General features: G+C 41.4%; 1 protein-coding gene across 2 annotated transcripts; it reads left to right on the top strand.

The window, feature by feature from the left end:
• The first annotated feature begins 1,143 nt into the window (after positions 1–1,143).
• On the top strand, positions 1,144–24,520 carry GRHPR (glyoxylate and hydroxypyruvate reductase). 2 transcript variants are annotated; one of them, XM_069962188.1, is made up of 9 exons: positions 1,144–1,271; positions 3,691–3,821; positions 15,167–15,239; positions 15,382–15,498; positions 17,128–17,216; positions 17,654–17,701; positions 17,804–17,939; positions 19,811–19,941; positions 24,294–24,520. In XM_069962188.1, the coding sequence occupies exons 1-9, from the start codon at positions 1,186–1,188 to the stop codon at positions 24,413–24,415; spliced, it is 933 nt and encodes a 310-aa protein (XP_069818289.1). In that variant the 5' UTR covers positions 1,144–1,185; the 3' UTR covers positions 24,416–24,520. The 2 variants fall into 2 exon arrangements, with proteins under 2 accessions (XP_069818289.1, XP_069818290.1); XM_069962189.1 differs by having other exon boundaries at positions 1,153–1,271; positions 17,597–17,701.

Below are 24,520 nucleotides of genomic sequence, written 5' to 3'. Positions count from 1 at the left end.
TGGGTGGTGCTGATGGGCTGTACTAACCAAGTACAATGGGTTATGGGTGGTGCTGATGGGCTAACCCAGTACAGAACCATCTGCTTCCAGCTCTGGCAAACTGCCTGATAGATGTCAAGTGTTATGTGGTCATCTAATTGCATTCTGTCCATCTGCTGCAACTCTCTGGGGTGCAGTTGTTACCACTAGGCTGTGGAGAAATGTATTAGGTCTCCCTCACCTATATCCAGCTGTCCAGTGCTGGAGGGAAACTGATCTATGAACTGACCCTATTCATTTGAATGGCATAGTTCCAATCAAATTTTTAAGGGGTTATCCAGTGCTACAAAAACATGGCCACTTTCTTTCAGGGACAACACGACTCTTGTCTCCAGTTCAGGTGCGGTTTGCAATTAAGCTCCATTCACTTCAATGGAACTGAGCAGCAAAACCCCGCCCCAAGCTGGAGACAAGTGTGGGACTGTCTCTGAAAGAAAGTGGCCATGTTTTTATAGCACTGGATAACCCCTTTAAGCCCTTGAATTTGAACACCAGATCACAGGATTACCAGATCACCAGATCACCAGACAGAAAAAATTCCTCTTGCAGTGTTGCTCCATTCATTCTGTCCAACAACTGATGGGTAATGAAAGAAGAGGGTAGAAAGCCTGATGCCAATGGATGGCATCAGGTCAATGCTGGGACTCCTCTGCAGCACAAAATAGTGGACCATCAAGAATTCTGTTCTTACAAATCATTGCTCACTTATGTGAAATCTGTAGTTCTTACATTGTTCATAATTCTGGTTTCTACAATAAAAGCCAAGTAAGATATTTGCTTTATTTGGATTATTTATATGCTCGATAATCTACCTGCACATTGTATTACATCATAAAGAAGAAGACACCTGTGCACATAATTTTACTTCAGAATATATACCAGATACAAGTTATATCGGTGACTTACAATACTCACAATCTTTTATTCGCATGTTAAAAATGAATGGAATAAATGGCCAATTTCCTGTAGCCATTTGGTTGGATGTCATCGTCTTGCGGCTGTTGCCTCGAATATACACCAGGTGGCGCTGTGGTCTCATTCTCAGCTCTTTCTATGGGAAAGCTGCGCCGTTGACCCACAAGGCTCTTCCTCCTTCCAGGCAGTAGAACTCCTCCTCCTGGCGCTTCTTTCTTGTCACAGCTGGTAATGAGAGCAGCTCAGCAGATCATGAGGGTGTTTGTAAGTAGAAGGCTGCCCCCAGAAGGGCACAAGATCCTAGCCCTAGCTGAGAAGTAAGTAACACTTCCGCTCTTCCGATGCTGTCCACACAGTGTTATATGACTGTGCGACATTTACATACTGTCATATTGTACCCCCTCAGTGTTTGCTTGGCACAGCCTGGTGCACTCTATGGAATAATACACTTTGCTCACACACACAACTGTTGAGTCTTGTGACTGACACAACTGTATATGATGCAGAAGTGCAGGACACCTAGGCTGTGTTCACACTGCTATTGGCCAAACACATAGGTGCGTGCAGGTGTATACATTGACTGTAACCATATACCCCTCTGACTTGCATGGGGTGGTATGTGGCTTATACAGAGGCCACTGCAGAAAAGCATGCTGCACCATACACAAGTTATTTTGTTTTGCATTGTAGCGGGTGTATGCCATGGCATGGCAATTCAGTGACATGTGTCAGAGGTAAGTACTCCCGACGTATAGGAGAAACACGGTGTATATAGATAAATACCCCCAAGTAAAACAAAAGAATACTGTATGTGGCCACTAAGTATTATTAAAGGGGTAGTTGGGGAACTAGTTACCTAGCTGACCTATAACCCCGCTGGAATGGTAGCATGGTATGCTTAGAACCTCATTATATTTAGGGAGATTTTCTTTAGTTGTTAGGAGGGGCTGCTTTTAGTGGTTTTCATATCAGTATTATGTGTATGTCATACCATTAGCAGCGAGCAAGCTTTTGCATTATTTTTTGTGTTTCTGAATAGCTAGATGATCGACCAATAAAAATGGCCACTTTACTGCTAGCGTGAAGGTTCAAATAGTTTCGGAGCTCCCCAAATCATAATGGCATCATGACTTTGTTCTGTAGCACAATGTCTGTATTTATGGACTGTCCAATGACAGCAACAAAACCTGTTGAATACCCCCTTACAGTCCAGTTGCACAACGCTACTTGTGTTTGGGGTTGGCAGAGGGAAACTACTCTCTTCTATGGGAACCTAGAATCCGGTTAGATTGTTCTATCCTGCTCCTGCTGATAGTTTCCCTTTAAGACGGATTGGGCATCTCCTATGAAACAATTTGTCATGATAAAAAAATGTATCTGCATAGTCTTTGACCCTGTTTATTGCAGTATTATTTAGTCCCATTTGGTTTATTATTCAGGATTAGACGGATCTTATCCATGGCTGTTGACACTCCCATATGGGCCACAGAAACGTTATCTTTTTCCCATTTGGATTGGGGCCACCTTTGCTGGCAGCTGTACTTTACATTGTGTGCACAACTATTTTCATCGAACTACGGCTGTAGAAAATAGACATGCTCATTATTTTCTACAGCCACAGTTCAATAACGGCTGTAGTGTATACTGTATGTATACACTATGGCCGTTGCATTGAAATCAATGCAAACATATTAATTTCATTACCAACAGCCGTTGTTAACGAAATGTATACGTTGTGTGAATATAGCTTTAAAGTGAAGCATCTAACCTGCTGATAAGTCCCTATAGCACACAGGGTGCTTGGGTAGAAGGTAAGTTTCTTACTTTCATCCTCTGCCCCGTTTAGGTGAACTTTGTAGTTTATTAGATATGTAAATGAGGCAGCTTAGCGCACTAGGGGCAGGACTACCACCTTCAGTGAACAATTCTGCCCCGGCCGTCCCACCCACCAAATAACTACTAGGGCGGCGCTCTGCAGTGACATCCCTCTGGTGCTGATCAATATTCATTAGGAATGCCGTCTGGAGGAAGATCAGTGCATTGAGAGTGGTAGTCCTGCCCCTAGTGCACCACTCTAATAAACTACAAAGTTCCCAAAAATGGCACTGAGGCACTGAGATTTATCTAACAGATTTTTAAGCTAAAGCCAGAAACAGACTATAAACAATGAACAGGTTATATAGGAAAGACTCGGATTTCTCCTCTTTTCAAATCCATTCCTGGCTTTGGCTTCAAAAATCCATCAGATAAATCTCTCTGTGTAAAGGCAAAGTGCAAGGCAGTGTCTCCCATCCTCTGCCAGTTACCTAGTAGACTTGTAGTTCACTCTATGAGCAGGTTGGTTAAAGATCCAGATCCAGGATGTGTATTCCTGACCCTGCAGGTGGACTGGTGGAGTTCTGTTCCCAGTCCACCCCACTTCCAGTCCTGTGTGACATAAACTTGCCCACTTGTTGTGGCAGAAAGTGATATCACATGCTGGAATAGGGGTCGGTAAGCCAGGTAGGGAGATTTAAAAGGGTTCTTCGGGCATTCATATATTTTTTCTAATGAGGCGCATAGAGAATACTAAACCGCCTATTCTCGCCTACCATGCAATAGATCTAAAAGATCTACCAGCAATATCTTTAAAAAAAAAAAAAAAGAATGCCCAGAGTACCCCTGTAGATATATGTCTATAGTAGCCACCTAAAATGATCTGATGTTTCTGAGCACTTTTAGAAACTTATTTTCTAGTTGTACCGTCCAGCAATGGGATTCAGATGATCCTGTGCCGAGGGAGGAACTCTTGAAAGGAGTTGCTGGGGCGCATGGCTTGCTTTGCCTCTTATCCGATAAGATCGATAAAGAAGTTTTAGACACTGCAGGTAAGTTTTGATTGAGTCTTTGCCACAGTTAAAGCCACTCTGTACCCACCATCTGCCCCCCCCCCCCCAAAACCACTTGTACTGTCAGATACCTGCTTTTAATCCAAGATCTGTCCTGGGGTCCGTCTGACAGGCGATACAGTTATTGTCGTAAAAAAAAAAAACAACTTTTAAACTTTCAGCGCAGTATCAAATTTGGTGAGGGCTGGAGTACCCATGCCCTAGCCCTGCACCACCTCTCCGTCCCTCCTCCCTGCCCTCTTCACCATTAGGAATGCCCCAGGCAGGATTTCTCCTATACATCACTTGTCTGAACACCCCGCACTTTTGCAGTGTTCAGACAAGTAATGTATAGGAGAAATCCTGCGGGGAGGAGGGCCGGAGAAGTGGCGCAGGCCTAGGGCTTGGTACTTTAGGCCACGCTAATTTGACACAGGGCAGCAAGTTCTAAAGTTGTTTTTTAGGACAATAACTGGACTTGCCCAAGGAATGGTCACATGGTCATATTCTCTATCAATAAACAATAACCTATTTGCATAGTACAGAAAAAACAATGCCCAACGTAACCATGTCTTCAACATCAGCTATAAATAAGGGCATAAACATGGCAAATCAGTTAGCATCAAATTTAGCTTTTTGGTAGGAAGGCTCCTGACAGTCCCAAGGGGTTCTAACAGATGTCATTATTACCCTATTTCACCTTCCATGCAAGCATGTTTCATGGTCTTAGGCTGGGTTCACGCTGCATTTTTTGCAAATGGATCAACGTTGGTTTTTTTTTTTTCTGCTTACACAGATATGTGGTCAACCACTTTTTTGTGTACTGATAAGTTATGATCTACTTTTTGATCCTTTTTTTAAATAATGGAAGTCAATGGAAAAACAGATCAAAACGGATGCACACAAATACATTAGTTTTTTTATTTCTTTTTATGTATAAAATGTATAAAAAAAAACAGACCGCAAAAATACAGTGTGAACCCAGTCTTAAATGTTAAACTATACCAAAAGCTGGGGGAATGCAGTGTCCTCAGTTCTTTCTGAGGATTATAGATTGGCAGTGGTTCTTATTACCTTCTTATGTACTGTAGCTTAAAGTGTACCTGTCGTCATGACAAAATCTAAACCAACAGTAGATGTGATATAAAGCAAGTCTGCAATATATATATTTATTATAAATTTTTTGTTTTCATGGATAAAAATGGCACTTCCTATGTTTAGATTTTTTTTCCAGAGTCTAAAAACAGGAAGGCAGTCATGTGACTGATGGACACATTGAGCCGTGACTCTCTGTACAGGTCAGACTTCATGTGTTTAGTCTAAAAATCTGCCTTCAGGAGACTGGGCCTGGATTTCTAGTAAGTTCAGCTTTGTTTTACAGCATGATGATAACAACAACAAAAATAATGAATGTATATTGCAAACTTGCGTTATTTCACATCTACTGTTGATTTAGATTTTGAAAGTTATATCGACAGTGACACTTGGGTTGGCCCAACTCCGAAAACTAGATAACTATCTACTGTTAGAGATCTCACTGCTAGCCACCTCTGTAAGCTGGCGTCCCTGTGGATTTCAGTTTCCCTTCAGAATGGAGTGGTAGGACACGCATGCTGCTGCTTCTTCCAATTTCTATGGGCAGCTGCCATGGATTGGCAATGCATGATCCATCCTAAAAGTCCCCATTCTCAAGATTGGAGGGGGTCCCAGCAGTTGTACCCCTAAAACATGATAGTTATTCCTATCCTTGTGAGATGGGACAACTTTATGCATGGTACCAGTTGGATATTTCTAAAGGTCTGTATTTTACCTAGCTGGCTACTGTTTATGTTTCACTAAAGCTTGTGTCTGTCTGATTTATCACTGCAAGTGATAAAGAATTTCAAAAAAGTAGATTGAAAATGGGTTTCTCCAAAGCCTGTAACACTATTATTATTCATAGAAAAAGACAAAATCGGTCAGCTCTCCTAGAACACCATTCGCACTAGGCAGGAGCGCATTGCCATGACTGAAATTGCAAACACACAAAAATACAGAAAATGTAAAAAAAGACAAAATTGCAACAGCTCACCGCAATGGCAAGATACAGACCCAATACAGATATGAAAATCACTAAAGTAGCCCCCCCCACTGCCAAAATAATTCTGCAAATACAATTTAGCAGTTAGGGAGCTGGTTTGGTGATTTTTATATCTGTATTGGGTCTGTATCTTGCCATTGCGGTGAGCTGTTGCAATTTTGTCTTTTTTTTTTTTCTGTGTTCCAGATGGGGGGAGTGGAGTGTCAGACTGGGGTACCTTGGGCCCACCAGGGAATTTAATTCTAGGGCCCCGCCCTACATATACCAGATATACCCAGCTTTAAACATTTCACATTACTATAACGACTTTGCACAGAGCTGTGTATGTGACCAGCGATGCTAGCTCACTGCTTGTAACTCAGTTACTCTATGCAAACAGCATAAGGTGCCACTTAATTTTCTTGAAAGTAGAAGTGTCTTGAAACTAACAAATCTTAGGCAGGCAGGGGGGTAAGTATACTTACCTGTCCCCATGCCCTTGTAGCGCTTCCCTAAAGATATCTGACAGACGCCGGCCTCCTGCAGCTCCTCCAGCTGCAACGTCGCATACTCGGACGATGGATCACCCACTTAGCCATTCAGTGACTTAGGACGGGACACCGCTGCAGTCACTGACTGGCTGAGAGGGCAATCCATCAGCCACTCCATGACATTGCAGCTGGAGAAGCCAGGGCACGCACATCAACCCTGGGCGAAAATGACTTCTGGCAGGTGTGAGAGAGACCCGAGAGCAGCGCTACGGGGACAGGGATTGGTAAGTATACTTTCTTTATTATCTTTACGCACTCCTCGGCCTGCCTGTCTTTTGTTAGTTTCACAAGACTTCTGCTTTAGGGAATCTGTCAGCTGTAATTCATGTTCCAAACTGCTGACACTGTTAGATGCTGTTAGGTCAAGAAGACACATGGTACCTTAAAGAACCTTAAGAACCTCTATAAAGATTTGAGTGCCCCTTTAATCCAGGGATATGCACATACATGCAGGAGTTCTTCTAGCCACTGCTCCATCCTACTTGTGCTCATTGTGCAGATGATGGATCTGAGTAGCAGGCAGATGTCCAGCTTTCTGACTCTGCAATATGTAATGGACCCCCAACTCCCAAGCATAATAAGTTAAACCAAAGAGCGCAAAATAAAGACACAACACATTGTAATCAGGTGTCAAAAGGGCCCAATTTTATTTAAAATTACATGACACAGAAAATGATAGACCCCCAACTCACGAAGAGTCACCCTCCAGCACTCAGGTGAGGAAAACCCCCTGTGGGGGAAACCTCGAGGGAGCCATGGCTGGAGAGTTGCCCCTCCCCTGGGCTTAGAGGGTAATACCATACTATAAATATAATAAACTGGAAGTGAGAGAGATGTGGCTGCAGTATCTGTCACCTTATGGATGGCTAGGCGGATGTATCTCTTCTCCCTCACAGATCCAGGTCCACGTCTCAAGAAGGTGGAGACTTAATGAAGGGGTAGTCTAAAACAGACCACCCCTTTTTCCCTGCTAGAACCTCCAAATTACATGAAGGGTAGGGGGCAGCAAAGTAGTCAAGCTCAAGGTCCTCTGACGCATCCAAGATGGCACTTATCAGGGCGCAGTTCATTGCTTTATGGAAGCTTCTTTATGACATAAGCGCTTGTCATCACAGTGCACGGTTGTCATGGTTACTGCAGGCAAACACATCTGAAGTATTAACCCCTTAATGACTGGCGATGTGCTTTACTGCAGATGTCACTAAACACACTTGTGACTAAGCAAACAGCTAATGGTTGGGCCACACTAAGAACACTAAATAATATGGTTTGATGTGGCCCATAGCAACCAACCACAGGTCAGCTTTCATTTCTCAAATTACTCTGGTAAAATAAAAGCTGAACTGTGATTGGTTGCCAAGCACAAAGTAGACAGTCTTAACGTGCCTATAGCAACCAATCAAAGCTCAGCTTTAATTTTATAAAAGCTTGTTAATTGATGATTGTGATTGGTTGCTATAGGCGAATCTGACTGTGTTTTGTCTTTGGCAGGTTCATAAACTGCTCCATTGCTGTAAAGATACTGATGATGATGATGGCTGAAAACACATGACATCAAGCTTCCCCCTAATGCTTTGCAGTCAGCTCTTCCTCCATACCTCCCAACATTTCTATACACTATAATTCCCAGCATTTCCGGTCACTCAGTTTAGAATCCACTGATTTGATAACATGGAGGAGACTGCTGACAATCTAATTTAATTGTATGTTGAAAGGGCGGCCAAAGAGGATTATTAACCCTTTGAGGACCAAGCCCAAAATGACCCATTGGACCGTGCAAATTTTCATTTTTGTGTTTTCGTTTTTTCCTCCTCCCCTTCTAAGAACTCTAGCACTTTTTCTGGTTGAATTGGTGAAATCGTAAAAAAGAATGCAATATGGTATCGTTTGGGGGGTGCCTGTGTCTACGTAATGTACTATATGGTAAAAGCGACATGATACCATTATTCTATAGGCCAGTCCGAGCACAACCATATGCAGGTTTACACAGATTCTCTAATGTTATATATTTTTTTAATGAAATCCTTTTTTTTTTTTTTTTTTTTTTTGCAATTAATTAATAAAATGGGCCTATATGTTTATGTATTTATTTATTTTTATATGTTTTATTTATATAATGGGAAAGGGGGGGTGATTTCAACTTTTATTGGGGGAGGGGCTTTGGGGTAGTGTATTAGTGATTTTACATTTTTAATTTAACACTTTTTAAGTTCCCCCAGGGGGACTTTTACATACAATACTCAGATTAGAGACACTGATCATTGCTATGCCATAGGCATAGCATTAATCAGTGTTATAGGCGTTCTGCTCATTGAGCCTGCCTGTGGCTCGGACCGCACTGAGGCGGTCCGATGCAGAGATAGGGATCCCGATCGGCAAGTGACAGGGGACACCTTTGTCCGTCTGACTAGGTACAATTTGTACCTTTTCCGTTTTAAAATTGCAATAATTTTTTTTTTTTTTTGAAAAGGCGTAGAGGGCTGAAATTTTATGACATCTCTGCAGTTTTGGTCCAGAATATATTGGCCAAATTTCAATAAAATATCTCCACCCCCTTCCGATATAAGGGCTCAAGATTTTTGCATCCATAACAAGCTGCATAGGTACAAATGTACCCTCATATATTTTGAATGAAGATAATGCAAGGAAAAAAGAATAATATTTTTTTTATGATAATGCTATTTTATTCTGACAATAAATAACCAACACCGCACTACTAGAGTAGTATATCAGTCCATGCACATCCAGCGGATTCCACTAAATCCGATATACAACAGCAATACTTATAGTAAGATGTGTCTAATGTGCGAGAAATACCTTAAAGTTGCAGCTTTTCAGTGTTCACTCCACGAGATCAAGGAGAATACTCACACAGATGCGAACTTTTGCGTAAATTTATTTTTCATTACACCGGTATCTCGTACAGGACTAAATCCAATGCTCACAGGCTGGCGTGTTCCACTCTCAGTCCAAACCATCCAACCTCGCGGCGGACGTTTCGGAGGACAGGCTCCTCCTTCCTCATGCGCGAGGACGTACAGATGAGGAACGCCTTAAAACTTGAACAAAGATCATGTGATCCAACATTGCCTGGATCATTACTGGTGAAATACCCTATATCTATATACAAGCTTATAGTAATGCACATAGTAAAGACGCATGATGCATAATGGAAGAGAATGCTGAAGTTAGTTAGATATACGCATGCATATTAAAGAAATGCTCTGAAGCTGCATACTTCATTCAGTCCAATCCAGTCCAAATAGATGTAAGAGGATTTTTCACATGCAATGACAGAAATTTAATTTACCTGCTGAAATGCCCATGTGGGCTTGGCTATGTTGGCCAAACAAGCAGACAAATTAAAGTTCGCTTGAATGAGCACAAGTCAGCGATTAGGAAGTTCAGTGACAATAAGGATAAAAAGGATACTAAGGAATTCGGAGAAACCACAGTGGCACGTCATTTTTTTGAAAATCGCCACAATGTATGTGATCTTAGATGGCAAATATTGGAACAACTTGAGTTATGTAGCGATGTGGAGGAGAATCGTAAGCGATTGCTCCGGAGGGAAACATGGTGGATTCTGAAGCTGGAGACTCTCAGTCCTATTGGACTGAATGAAGTATGCAGCTTCAGAGCATTTCTTTAATATGCATGCGTATATCTAACTAACTTCAGCATTCTCTTCCATTATGCATCATGCGTCTTTACTATGTGCATTACTATAAGCTTGTATATAGATATAGGGTATTTCACCAGTAATGATCCAGGCAATGTTGGATCACATGATCTTTGTTCAAGTTTTAAGGCGTTCCTCATCTGTACGTCCTCGCGCATGAGGAAGGAGGAGCCTGTCCTCCGAAACGTCCGCCGCGAGGTTGGATGGTTTGGACTGAGAGTGGAACACGCCAGCCTGTGAGCATTGGATTTAGTCCTGTACGAGATACCGGTGTAATGAAAAATAAATTTACGCAAAAGTTCGCATCTGTGTGAGTATTCTCCTTGATCTCGTGGAGTGAACACTGAAAAGCTGCAACTTTAAGGTATTTCTCGCACATTAGACACATCTTACTATAAGTATTAATGCTATTTTATTATTATAAACAAGTAAAAAAAAACACGTTCATTTACAATATAAAAAAAATATGTAAAACTTTTTTTTTAATTGATTTTCTTCGCAAGTAATGCATGTTGTCTTTGCTGCCGAGTGTTCATCGCAAATGGGTTTCGCACAAACCACACAAGACTTTCTATTCTTACGTTGTTTTAGCCTCAGGTCTCGGCAGACATAGCAACTACCAACAACAGGGGAGGGTCCACGACTACCATCAGGTATTTGAGGGCCAGCTGCTGCTTGCGATACTACCACAATGCATCGTCCAAGCACCATTTCTACTGCACATCAAAGAAAATGGTTTCTCGTCATCATTCGTTTTGTACTATGATCTTCAATTAGAGGCAGACACAGCTGATTTGCGAGATCTTTCAGAAACTTTCTTCATTGATCCTTTGTCCTGAAGCTTGGATTGTGTTCTCTGTAGACAATGTAGGATGCTAACCCAGTGACGTCAATCATATTGTAGAAAAATGCCAGAGGCCAACGTAATGTTCGTCGTTTCACAGCGTACTCTCCCAACACTTTATCCATAGTATCAACTCTGCCTTTTGTTTTGTTGTAATATTTTATTATCTCTGGCTTGGCTGCTAGTGCCTCTTCAACTTCTCCCGTCATGTGCATAGATGATAGAAGCGTGACTGATTTGTTCTTCTTTGGTACATATGAACAGACTGTTGCATCATGATTGTAGGCAAAATTTGTCAAGTTTTTCTTTGGCAGGCTGCATGTTGCTAGGTAGGAACCTTTTGTTTTTTCTCACTGTACCAAGTACTGTCATGTTCCAGGAGTTCAATACCTTAACTAGTTCCATGGTTGTAAAGAAGTTATCGGTGGTGACATTTCTTCCAGAGCCTTTATACAAGCTCACTAGGTCCAATACTGTTCGTTCACCAATGTTTACTTGTCGAGGACCATCAGTTGGTTTCCCAGTGTTGAGCTGACCTTGTAATGGGTAGGCGTTTGACTAGTCACAAGCCCAGAAAATCTTTATGCCATATTAAGCTGGTTCTGAAGGTATTGTGTAAGGTACTGGGTAAATTTATACTGGTATATACTGGGTAAAATATGCACATGAACAAAATAATGATTATATCTGGGAAGAACAGCACATTTGTAGCTGAATGAACTTTAGTTTCTGAAACCAAGTAAAGGAGAAAGTCTACCCACAGTGAATTTATATGAAGGTACAACTGTACCTCTGCAGCCTGTTAACATTGTAAAATATGCAGCCTGACAAAGGTTAAGGGGTTAATGACACGCTGCAGCCTGTCATTATCGGTGAGGGCCGGCCTGCTCATTGCAGCTGGCCCCCACTTCCTATGAAGCTCCGGAGCGCGCTTCATAAGAAAGGACGTCCATAAGAAAGGTACGTCCTTGGTCGTCTAGGGGTTAATAAAGCTGTTGAAATAAATAGACAAGGAGGGGATCCCTTCCTGGATATTTATGATGTGATTTGGTTGGTGAACTCCCAAGTCTCTCAATAACTTCACCAATCAAAATGCATGTTAAAAACGCAACAGATATTCGCATTGTGTGAACAAAGCCTTCTCCCAGAAACAGCTCCACTCCTTTCTATAGGGTAGTTCTTCTTAATGATATCCAATAGCCACCGGCCTCCTACAGCTCCGCCAGCTGCAACATCACTTACTTGGCTGATGGATTGCCTGCTCAGCCAATCACTGACTGGCTGAGCAGGCAATCCATTAGCCAACTATTGCAGCTAAAGGAGTTGGGCCATGACATACACTGAACCCGGTCGAAAATGACTGAAATGTTAGTTTCAGAAGACTTCTTCTTTAGGGTAGCTTCACACGCACCATATCGCAGTGGATTTTCTACTGCAGATACGCAGCTGGTTTGATCTAAATAACTGAACACAGCATCACATCTGCACCATCAAATCTGCTGCAGATGCGGTGTGTGTGAAGGGTGCGTTCACACCTACAGGATCTGCACATGGTACCTTAAATATATTTGTCAGTGCATCTATAGCATAGAAAATGTTTTTAAAGTTTTTAATGTTTTTAATGTTTTAAAGGCTTCTCCAAGCTCCTGAATAGCTGCAAGCTACAAAGTCTCCTGTAACCTCCCTCCCTGCTTAATTGACACCTGAAAGCTGAGTCCTCAGCAGGTTTAGGTGTGGGAGGGGGAATTACAAGTGTGTGCACATAACATGTACATACATATTATTATATACAAATATGTACAATACATACACAGATAAAAAGACATGCACATTACCTATATCCATACATAATACACACACCATACACAGATATAATGAAATTACCTTTATGCATACATAGTGTACACACACACACAGAATACACACATCTACATAAATGCACATTACATACATGCATAAATAATACACACACATGCACCATACACACAGACTCACACAATATACACACTTCATGTCCACACACATATATTCACCTCTTGTACAGGAAAGCACCAGGTACCTGCTGTAAGAGTTTCAGCCCCAGGGCCACAATGGGCAGGCTGCAGCTCCTCTCCCTCCTCTCCTCCTCTCCTCCTATGTCCCGACTGCCAGCAGCAGCACATAGAGCAGAAAGAGGCAACCTGAGAGGAGAAGGTGGCCGAGGGTCCCAGGGGAGAGGAGAAGGGCTGCGCATACTACATGCTGCAGCTTGTCACCACAGTCACTTCCTGCCTCTATATTATATGATGAAAAACCCAGGTTACTAGATAAAGGAAGTAAATATTAATAATATTTATTTGTATAGCACCAACAGATGAATGGCATGTGCAGCAGTTTTGGGGGATTATGTCATCCTGGCCACCTTCTGTTTAGGGACCCACCAAAGGGTAGGGCCCACCAGGGGATTCCCCTGCTCCTCTGTGGGCCAGTCTGAGCCTGGGAGAGTGGCTGCCTCCACTTGGCCGTGCACCCCACCCATCCCACCCAGGTGGTTATTATTTTTTCTAGTATTAGATGGACCCTGCATGCCCAGAGCATAGGCTTATTATATGCCATGGAGAGGCAGTGTAGATCCATCCCGGCATGGGGCCACCTTATCATTGGTGGGATGGTTTACACTATTTGCAAATGGTAACAAAGTGCCTCATTATTTTTGGGAGAATTTTTTTTTTTAGCAGTTGGGGGGGGGGCTGCTTTTAGTGATTTTTTATTTTATTTTATATCTTTATTGTGTCTGTATCTTTATAAGGCAAAAAATGAACACACGCCACACCAATCCGTGATTTTCAATTGCTTATGACTTCATTTTTTCATTCACATTTTTCAAGGACAATTACATGTCTCATAATGAATAAAGTCACTTAAATTTTACATCACCCAGTGGCAAACGGTAGCAGAGTCTCTTAACATGCGTCCTGGTTCAGCTTGTAGCCATCAGGACACACTTCCCGGATGGGAGTAAAAGTCCAACTTCCATGCAAAGTACGCGACGTTTCAAGAGCAGCAGCTCCCTTTGTCAAGCCTAACTCATGTGTGACCCCTCACCAATACATATAACCCGACCTCTCGCGAGATCTGAGATCTGTTTAAAAATAGACATAAAATAAATTAGACAGCATGGAAAAACAACATATATCTAACGGAATAAACCTCCTTCTAGTTTATACATCATAGTTTTTATAAGAAGACACTGAAGTTACATGCCTCGTTTAACCCTTTTGGGTTCAGTGCTTCCATCTTATTAATCCAATACACTTTGCGTTGTAGCAGCTTACGCTGCGTCTGTCCACTATCAACACACTCTACCTCTTGACAGTGAACAGACGCAGCGTAAGCTGCTACAACGCGAAGTGTATTGGATTAATAAGATGGAAGCACTGAACCCAAAAGGGTTAAACGAGGCATGTAACTTCAGTGTCTTCTTATAAAAACTATGATGTATAAACTAGAAGGAGGTTTATTCCGTTAGATATATGTTGTTTTTCCATGCTGTCTAATTTATTTTATGTCTATTTTTAAACAGATCTCAGATCTCGCGAGAGGTCGGGTTATATGTATTGGTGAGGGGTCACACATGAGTTAGGCTTGACAAAGGGAGCTGCTGCTCTTGAAACGTCGCGTACTTTGCATGGAAGTTGGACTTTTACTCCCATCTGGGAAGTGTGTCCTGATGGCTACAAGCTGAACCAGGACGCATGTTAAGAGACTCTGCTACCGTTTGCCACTGGGTGATGTAAAATTTAAGTGACTTTATTCATTATGAGACATGTAATTGTCCTTGAAAAATGTGAATGAAAAAATGAAGTCATAAGCAATTGAAAATCACGGATTGGTGTGGCGTGTGTTCATTTTTTTGCCTTATACGGAATCTGAATGTTGGCTGTGGAGCTGCCTAATTGAACACATATGTGAGACCCAGTTGGTAGGATCCTATTCACATTTATATATCTGAACGTTGTGTCTGTATCTTGCCATTGCGGTGAGCTGTTGTATTTCTATGTGTTTTTGTGTAATATTATTTATACATAGGCATCTAGGTATTTTTCAGTTTACATATCCAATAGTCGTCATTTCCTGCATCTTAGCTATTTCCAGTCTTTAAAACACATGTTTAAAAACCATTCTCCAAACACATTTCATATCCTAATTCTGTTCTGTTTCAATTTTTAGGACCCAACCTTAAGGTTATTAGTACTTTGTCTGTTGGTTTTGACCACCTAGCAATAGAAGAGATTAGAAAACGGTATGTACCTTAGTGTACAGGTAATCTAAAGACATCTGGACTACGTTCTTTGTATATACCGCTTGGTTATGGATTGCGTAGATGTTTATTTCATTCTTGTGTATGGTGACGCTGAAATAAATAGCATTTGTGTTTATTACAGAGGAATCCGAGTGGGTTATACTCCAGATGTTCTAACTGAGGCCACTGCAGAACTGAGCGTAGCATTATTGTTAGCCACCTGCCGCCGCCTGCCAGAAGCTACACAAGAAGTTAAAAAGTAAGTCTTTTTTTACACAATGCCACTTGCTCAGCATGCCTTTGTAAACTTTTGTGTACTGTAAAGTTCCAGTTTATGATCTCTAAGGGTGGTATTACACGGAACGATTATCGTTCGAAAAATCGTTCGGATTTGAACGATAATCATTTCGTGTAATAGCAGGCAACGATTAAAGGACCAACAAGAAATCGTTGATCGTTTAATAGGATCCGGACCTATTTTTTTGTTTGATCGTTCGCACATCGTTCGCATATCGTTCGGTGGAATAAGAATTCACAGCTGAAACGTACGCAATAGCGACGACTAAACGACCGCAAGAACGATCATAAATAACGGTCATCGTTTCGTGTACTTGGGCGAACGATTTCGGGTCTTTTGCCTTAGCGGTCGTTTAAGATCGTTAATCGTTAGTCGTCGGAAAATTGCTTTGTGTAATAGTACTCTTACTCTTTACCAGTCTATACCTATATTTATACTGCATTCTATAGTATAAATGCTGGGAATGTGAGTTTACACACATATGTCAATAGACCCTGTAGGCCTAACAGATGCCAAAAGAGCCCGTTTGCATTAACCAATGTGGTATCCAACAGTATCCCTTAACTTCCTGGTGCAAAAAAGTAGGTAGCAGGAGCCAAGTATAATCTTGTGTGCACCGTCAATAAAATATATACAGTGTGACCAAATTATTTTTCCTTTGGAACAAATTTTTTTTTTTCTGGACATGGGGCAAGAAGAGAACTTCAGAAATACTAGGAATTAAAGGGGTATATAATATTATACTGAAATACATCAGTATCATGTAATCATTAAAAGTACTGCCTTCAGTGTGGTTTTGCGTGCTTCACCCCCGATAGCAGTAGAAATTAGAGGAACTACAAAATGTGTATTGTCTACAGCTCTCCAGCGCCTTCCTGTTTACCAAGACAACACACCATCCTATGATGTTACAGGAGGTTATCTGGATCTTGTCTCTTTATTGAGACATTTAGGGTTCGTTCACACTGGGGAAAAGAGGTGGAAATTCTGAGCGGAATCTCCGTTTCTTACTCCACTCGGAATCCCGCCTGCCTTACTGTCTCAATGTTTTGTATAGGGCGCCTCTGCTCTCCACGGCTCTTGGCTCAAAGAATTGACATGTCCTTTAGGGATTGTGAGGTGCGCTAACATCATGCTGCCTTGGGCTGAATAATGCAGAGCAGACAGGGTTTAAATTGGCCTCTATAGGTTGCTGCAACCTTACTGCAATAATCTGCTGAGAAATTAGATATTCTACAACAGCTTTGGACAGGAAATTGGCAGGAGTGCTGTGGGAGGGGAGTAGGCAGAGTGGGAGGACTGTGATGAACAGCTAAGAAAAGCAATGCATCTTTTGTTTTACTTAGTATTATTGTAGTACTGAGCAACTGCTCAATCAGAACTGAGAGCCCCAAAACAAATAGATTTTTGATGTAACAGAACTGGGGCAGGCGGGTAAGCAATGCCATATGCTTCTGCAGCATATTTATTTCTCACCTGATGGTGGATTACCCCTTAAATACAGAAAGTACAGGAAAGTAGGGAAATTGTAACCTTTATTTGCTTAAATTGTAATACCTCTTTAATTATAGCTATGCTTTTTCTTTAAAGTGGAGGATGGAAATCATGGGCACCAATGTGGATGTGTGGCTATGGACTATCTAACAACACAGTGGGCATCATTGGTTTAGGCCGAATAGGTAAATACTCCAGAATATGTGGTAAATAAGGACTAATTTTGATAATCAATTTTTTATATTTGTAGGATAAAAGACTGTATTAGTGATTAGATTCTTTATTACATGACATTTAGGGACAGTTCTTCCTTGGTTGGCATATAGTTCAACCTTTTACTTTAAGGGTGCCTTCACACCTACTGGATTTGCTGCGGATTCGCAGCGAGATCCGCTGCGGATCCAGTCCCATTCATTCCTAGAGAGCACATACTCGCAGGAATGGATAGGACTGGATGCGCAGCGTGAAATCCGCTGCGGATCCGTTAGGTGTGAAGGCACCCTTAGAAGTCAAATGTGATAGATGAGAAGATGTATAAGTCTTACTTGTTTTTTTGCTTTACAAGGAATGGCTATTGCCCAGCGCCTTAAACCTTTTGGAGTAAAAAAGTTCTTGTACACAGGGCGTCAGCCTCGACCTGAACGTGCTGCAGAGGTTAATGCTGAATACGGTAATTTTTTAAAAATGGTCTTTTCCCCTCTATGGGACATTACATCTTGGCTATATATTTGCTCGATAGACATCAATCTCTCAATTTTTTTTATGTTTTTAGTGCCTTGTGAAAAGCTTACAGAAGATTCCGATTTTGTTATTGTGTCTTGCTCTTTGACTCCTGAGACAGAGGGGTTGTGCAACAAGGATTTCTTTAGCAGAATGAAGAAAACATCAGTTTTTATTAACATTAGTCGGTAAGTTAGTACAGTTAACTATTCAGCCTATGTTAGAGTACTATGCAAAATAACTGCTTTCATGTGAACTACAGTAAGTCAAGCAGGTCTGTGTTCCTACCTATGGTAGTTTACTCTCTGCTTCACAAACTGGGAAGGTGGATGGAGGTACTGTTACACAGAAGTGAACTTTTTTTGTATTTAAAATGTAAAGAATGAATGTTGTTCATGATTCCATGAAGCACGGATGTGGAAACCCTGTAGTAGATCAGTATAATGCCAGGAGTGGTAAAAGTGTTTGAATATTCCCCGTCCGTGCTGTCTGTGTTTAACGAAACATGGAAATAAATCCTTAGCATAATGTTTGTTGCATATGAAATGTAGTGCAGACAAAATAGGAAGATATCATGGTGGATCAAGTAGTTTAAAAATACAGGGGGAGATTTATCAAACATGGTGTAAAGTGAAACTGGCTCAGTTGCCCCTAGCAACCAATCAGATTCCACCTTTCATTTTCCAAAGAGTCTGTGAGGAATGAAAGGTGGAATCTGATTGGTTGCTAGGGGCAACTGAGCCAGTTTCACTTTACGCCATGCTTAATAAATCTCCCCCACAGTGTTCACCTTAGATTCAGGAGCCAGACATTTCTCCTGCAGTGGTAAAAAAAAATATATATATATATATATTACACGTAAGCTATTCTAATGTAAAGCTTGACCCACACCGTGGTTAACCCTTCACTACAACGTCCATATACCTTTAAAAGGGTATCCCAAAGTTAAACGTTATGCTGTATCCATAGGACAGAAGATAACTAGCCAGTTGGTGGAGCCCCTTTGATTGCAAAAACAGATGTAAAATGAATAGAGCTGCAGTGCATATTCTGGGCTACTCTTTTCCTCAGTTTGGGTGTGGGTTTTACAGCTCTGTTCTATTGGTGTGAATGGAGCTGACTTTTGCAAAAAAATAAGCTGTGCTTTTTCTTATTGTGGATAACACCTTTTAGTAAGGCTAGGTTCACAGCATTTGTGTGCATCCGTTTTGATCTGTTTGTCCATTGACTTCCATTGTTAAAAAAAAAACGGATCAAAACTGATCCGTTTTTTTTTTTGACGGACACAAAATTGTAGCTGACACTACTTTTGTGTCCGTTAAAAAAAAACCAGATCCGTTTTGATCCGTTTTTTTTTTTTTACAATGGAAGTCAATGGAAAAACGGATCAAAACGGATGCACACAAATGCATCCGTGTTTTTTTTCATCTGTTTTTTGCAAAAAACGGATGAAAAAAACAGATTGCAAAAACGCAGTGTGAACCTAGCCTAACTATGTTAAAGTATACCCCACAAGTCAGTCCATGCTGCCAACACATAATTACACGCAAACATTACTACTGCAGCAGTAAGAAACACTGAGAAGTTGTAGTGTTGTTGCTGTAGAATTGACTACATCGTTAGATAAGCCATTCAGTGTCGATCAACTGCAATATATTAGCTATAAAGAGACTATCACAAGGTTTATGCTGTCCTGAGTGCAGCATAAACGGGTGAAAGAGAAGCTAAGTACAGTGATGTTGACATCAAGCACAGGGAAGCAGTCTACTGCACTATGAGCATGCGCTGTGTAGTCCACAATATTCAATAGATACTGCTTCCACCGGCCACTGGTTGACACTGGAGCCTGACATTGAGAGATAACTAATGGCCAAATAATTGTTCGTCCGTCAGTTATTGATGGTGTGTGGCCTTCTTAAAATACAACGGTGTAAACCTAGTAACAGATTCCCTTTTAACTTTTCTTAATTATGGAAATGTTACTATATGTTTTTTTTTTTATATTTCCAAACCAGGGTGTTCACTACAACTATATTAAGTTTTTAAATAACCATTTCAGGGGCTCTGCTGTAAACCAAGAAGACTTGTACCAGGCTCTGGTCACTGGGCAGATTGCTGCTGCTGGTTTAGATGTAACAACTCCTGAACCATTGCCAACGAACCACCCACTTCTCAGCCTCAAGAACTGTGGTAAGTATAAAAACTATACAGAATTTACCATCATCACTTCTAGACAGACTGAAATGTGGTATATGTAGTGTTATATTCAATAGTGGGATATATTTTGCGTGACTTTGCCAAGGTCAGGTTGTGAGGACAAGATAGTAAGCAGAACAATTATTCAGTGTAAGGGTCCTATTAGACGGAGCAATTTTTCATTTTCTGTGATTAACGATAAACAAGTTTTTTTTTGCGAAAGGCCTTAAATTGTTCACCATAATATACGATAAACATTAGTTACAATTGTTACTGCAATGTGTACATGTACTGAAAGATTTGTAAATGATTAATGAACCATAAACAACGATTTTATGGTCAGGTCAAAAGTTGCAATCAATGACACACAAATGAATTTTCGTTAGTTGTTTGATCGTTGCCTGAACACACAGAAAGATTATCGCTTAAAGGGGTAGTCCACCCAAAAAAAATTTCTTTCAAATCAACTGGTGCCATAAAGTGCCAGAGATTTGTAATTCACTTCTATTAAAAAAACTTAAGTCTTCCAGTACTTATCAGCTGCTGTGTGTCCAGCAGGAAGTGGTGTTTTCTTTCCTGTCTGACCCAGTGCTCTCTGTTGCCTCCTCTGTCCATGTCAGGAACTGTCCAAAGCAGGAGCAAATCAACATAGAAAACCTCTCCTGCTCTCCAGACTGGAAATAATACAACTTCCTGTTGGGCATACAGCAGCTGATAAGTACTGGAAGGCTTGAGATTTTTTAATAGAAGTAAATTACAAATCTCTGGCACTTCATGGTAGCAGTTGATTTGAAAGAAAAATTTTTTGGGTGGACTACCCCTTTAAGTTCGAAAGATATAACAAATGTTCCCCGTGATAGGGCCCTTAGGGTATGTCCACATGATATGGAACCACTGCAGTTTTACAATTGTTTTCTAAAAATGAGATGCAACAGATTTTAAATACATTTTTATAGTCTTGGTTTTGGTGCAGAAACACTGCAGATTCTCTGATCCACCCCAAGGCTATGTTAACACACCAAAATAATGGCTGTTGTTGGCTGTCATTTTGGCGGTGTGTGAACATAGCCTAAAGGTTCTTTTAGATCTTGAGCGCTGATCAGTGCCTTTACATGGCCCGACAAATCAAGCGGCTGGGCTGCACGAACAATCCTTGTTCAGAAAACTGACAGCACAAATATGTGCCCGGACCTCAGCTGATTACTGTCACTTTTACATGGCCTATTTTCTAGCAATGCTTCTGGCCAATAATCGGCATGTGTAGAAGGCCCTTAAGGCTGTGATGTCCCTACATGAGAGAATATTTGAATGATCCTAAAATCCTTTAAGTGTACTTTCAAAATCTAAATTTGCAGTAGATGTTATATAAAGCATGATTACAATTTACATTAATTTTTTTTATTCATTATCATGCTGTAAAACAAAGCTATACTTGCCAGAAATCCAGGTCCAGTCTCCTGAAGGCAGATTTTTAGTCTTGTTCTGGTTGAAAAAAAGAGACTTAACACATAGGGGGAGATTTATCAAACATGGTGTAAAGCAAAACTGGCTCAGTTGCCCCTAGCAACCAATCAGATTCCACCTTTCATTCCTCACAGACTCTTTGGAAAATGAAAGGTGGAATCTGATTGGTTGCTAGGGGCAACTGAGCCAGTTTTACTTTACACCATGTTTGATTAATCTCCCCCATTTACGAAGGTCCTGCCTGAGGCGTATACCAGGAAGAAGGAGCAAATTTGCCTGCCTTATCCCAAAAAGCAGGGGAGCAAGATGATTCTGTACATGCTCACTCTATAGTAAAGATGATCTAGTGGCGAGACAGCAATAGAAATGGTGGGAGGCTGATCTGCACATGCTAAATCTTAGAGCAATTTTCAGTGGATACAGCAGGCGACATGGGGTCTATTAGGGTGAAACATCAAAAAAAAAAAAATCATTTAATAAAAGTAAAGGAAATTTGTTGCCAATCCAAGCTGGCAAAAAAATAAATTTATTCTGGTGGTGTGGTCAGAGAGGCGGGGCCTAGAGTATCCATGCCCTAGGCCTGCAATGCATCTTTCTTCTTGCTACTTGCCCCTGGGGCCTAGCAAAAAAAGAAGGGCACTACTGAACACTGGGGGATATATGTCAGGGGTCAGCATATATATTGTATAGCGATACAGGGTGCTCACTCCAGTAGATTTCTAGCACTTTATGACATTTAGCAAGAAAGAGATACAGTATATACAAGGGCACTCACCTCTTTCAACGCTTTATTTCTCTTCAAACAGGTATGTAAATCAGTGCAAAAGGAGAGAGGGCGCCAGGGTTTCTCTGTGATGAGCAACAGTTGTTTTGCACAGACAAGGTGTGCTCACGTGACCTGGTTCTTATACCTTACCTTGGCCATGCCCTTGCACCACAGTTCACAAAACAGTGCAGTGTTAATCAAAAACCAATAACATACACACTTAAGCAATGCCACAAACATTATCATTCATGCCTAATTCTCCCTGAGCGTTGGTGGCTGATATTATATTAGCCTTTTCCTGCAGCAGTACTTTATTATTGTCCCGTTCACAACTTAAACCAATGCGTTTTAGTACCAGCAACTTCAGGGTCCTTGTGTCACCTCCATGTTTCTCTAGTATATGATTTATCTAACTGGGTCCTCCTTTTTTAATCCTTGCCGATCTTACATGCTCACAGAACCATATATTCATTGGGTAGATAACTGGCCATTTAAGGTGCGGTAACTGTAATTGGTGTGGATATCCAAAGACCTGTAAACCTGTGATGAGTTAAATTTGATATACTGGGGACTATATGTTGCAGAACCAAATACGTAGCCTACACAGACCTATGTGACTGCAGAGCTTTTTTTACGTTGGGAAGAATATCTGCCCAATAAATATACAGTTCTTTCAGCATGTAAGATCGGTAAGGATTAAAAAAAGGAGGACCCAGTTAGATAAATCATATACTAGAGAAACATGGAGGTGACACAAGGACCCTGAAGTTTCTGGGACTAAAATGCATCAGGTTAAATTGTGAACGGGACAATAATAAAGTACTGCTGCAGGAAGAGGATAATATAATATCGGCCACTAACACTTAGGGAACATTAGGAACAAATAATAAAATTGATCTGAATATGTTCCTCTAATGCGGCATAGTGTTTGTTGCATTGCTTAACTGCATTGTTTAATGTTATTGGTTTTAATTCACACTGCACTGTTTTGTGAAAGGTGGTGCGGGCACGGCCAAAGTAAGGTTTAAGGACCAGGTCACATCAGCACACCTTGAGTCTGTAGAAGCACAAATCTGTGTGAAACAGAGAAGCACAGAGAAACCCTGGCACTAGAGATGAGCGAACCGGGTTCAGGTTCGAGTCCATCCGAACCCGAACTTTCGGCATTTGATTAACTGGGGCTGCTGAACTTGGATAAAGCTCTAAGGTTGTCTGGAAAACATGGATACAGCCAATGACTATATCCATGTTTTCCACATAGCCTTAGGGCTTTATCCAAGTTCAGCAGCCACCGCTAATCAAATGCCGAAAGTTCTGGTTCGGATGGACTCGAGCATGCTCCAGGTTCGCTCATCTCTACCTGGCACCCTCTGCTTTTGCACTGATTCACATGCTTGTTTGAAGAGAAATAAAGCGTTGAAAACAGTGAGTGTCCTCGTAAATACCTCTTTCTAGCTTAAAAAAGGGCAGGTAGCAAGAGAGAGGTTTTGTAGGTTTAGGGCATGGATGCCCTAGGCCCTGCCTATTTAACCAATGCCACCAGAATATATGCTATCTTTTATTGGAATACTGGCACCAAGAGGGAAATGGACCAGGTCCCAGGATTGATTGGCTGAAGCCAAGGAACAGTACCAGCGGTTTGAGGGGGGGTGTCGAAGTGGTTATAAGTTAGCTGTATGTATTAGAACACATTAGGCCACCAATCGGTGGCATATTGATAGGGGTCGCAATGGTTGCCATTGTGACCGAGCCCATATGCTGGGGGCCCACAGCCCCCGCCCCCATTACGCAGGATGCAGGCCTGACCTGAAGAGGTCAGGGCACCATAGAAGAGTAGGACAGGCAAGATTACTATCATACCCTGTTGATGGTCAATGATGGGAGTTTTAGTTTTGCAGCCTGTGGCTCTCCAGGCTGCAGGACTACAACCTCTAGCATGGACTGTCAGCAGGGTAAAATGGGAGTTGTAGTTGTGCAACCTTCATTCTGCACCTGATTTGAGGGGGGCCATGCTGATATTTTGCACCAGGGCCCACAAGGCTTTAGCTATGCCTCCTGCCACCAATGTAACCTTGTAATATTTCTATAAATAAAGATTTTCATGTTATGTTTACAGTTATTTTACCCCATATTGGAAGTGCCACCTATAGCACACGGAACACCATGGCTGTACTTGCAGTAAATAATCTACTAAAAGGCTTGGCCGGGGCTGAAATGCCAAGTGAACTTAAGATCTGATGTAAATGATGCAGAAAATTATATTTGAGAGACCCTGACCAACTGAATGCACCAGGTTTATTTTAGTTACTACTGGTACCTGTATTAAACATGTTCAATAACCTG

This window comes from Dendropsophus ebraccatus, chromosome 3 (genome assembly GCF_027789765.1).
Source record: "Dendropsophus ebraccatus isolate aDenEbr1 chromosome 3, aDenEbr1.pat, whole genome shotgun sequence".
In the NCBI taxonomy this organism is placed as follows: Eukaryota; Metazoa; Chordata; class Amphibia; order Anura; family Hylidae; genus Dendropsophus; species Dendropsophus ebraccatus.
The sequence above is the reverse complement of the archived record's forward strand: the minus strand, read 5'-3'. Positions and strand labels throughout refer to the sequence as shown.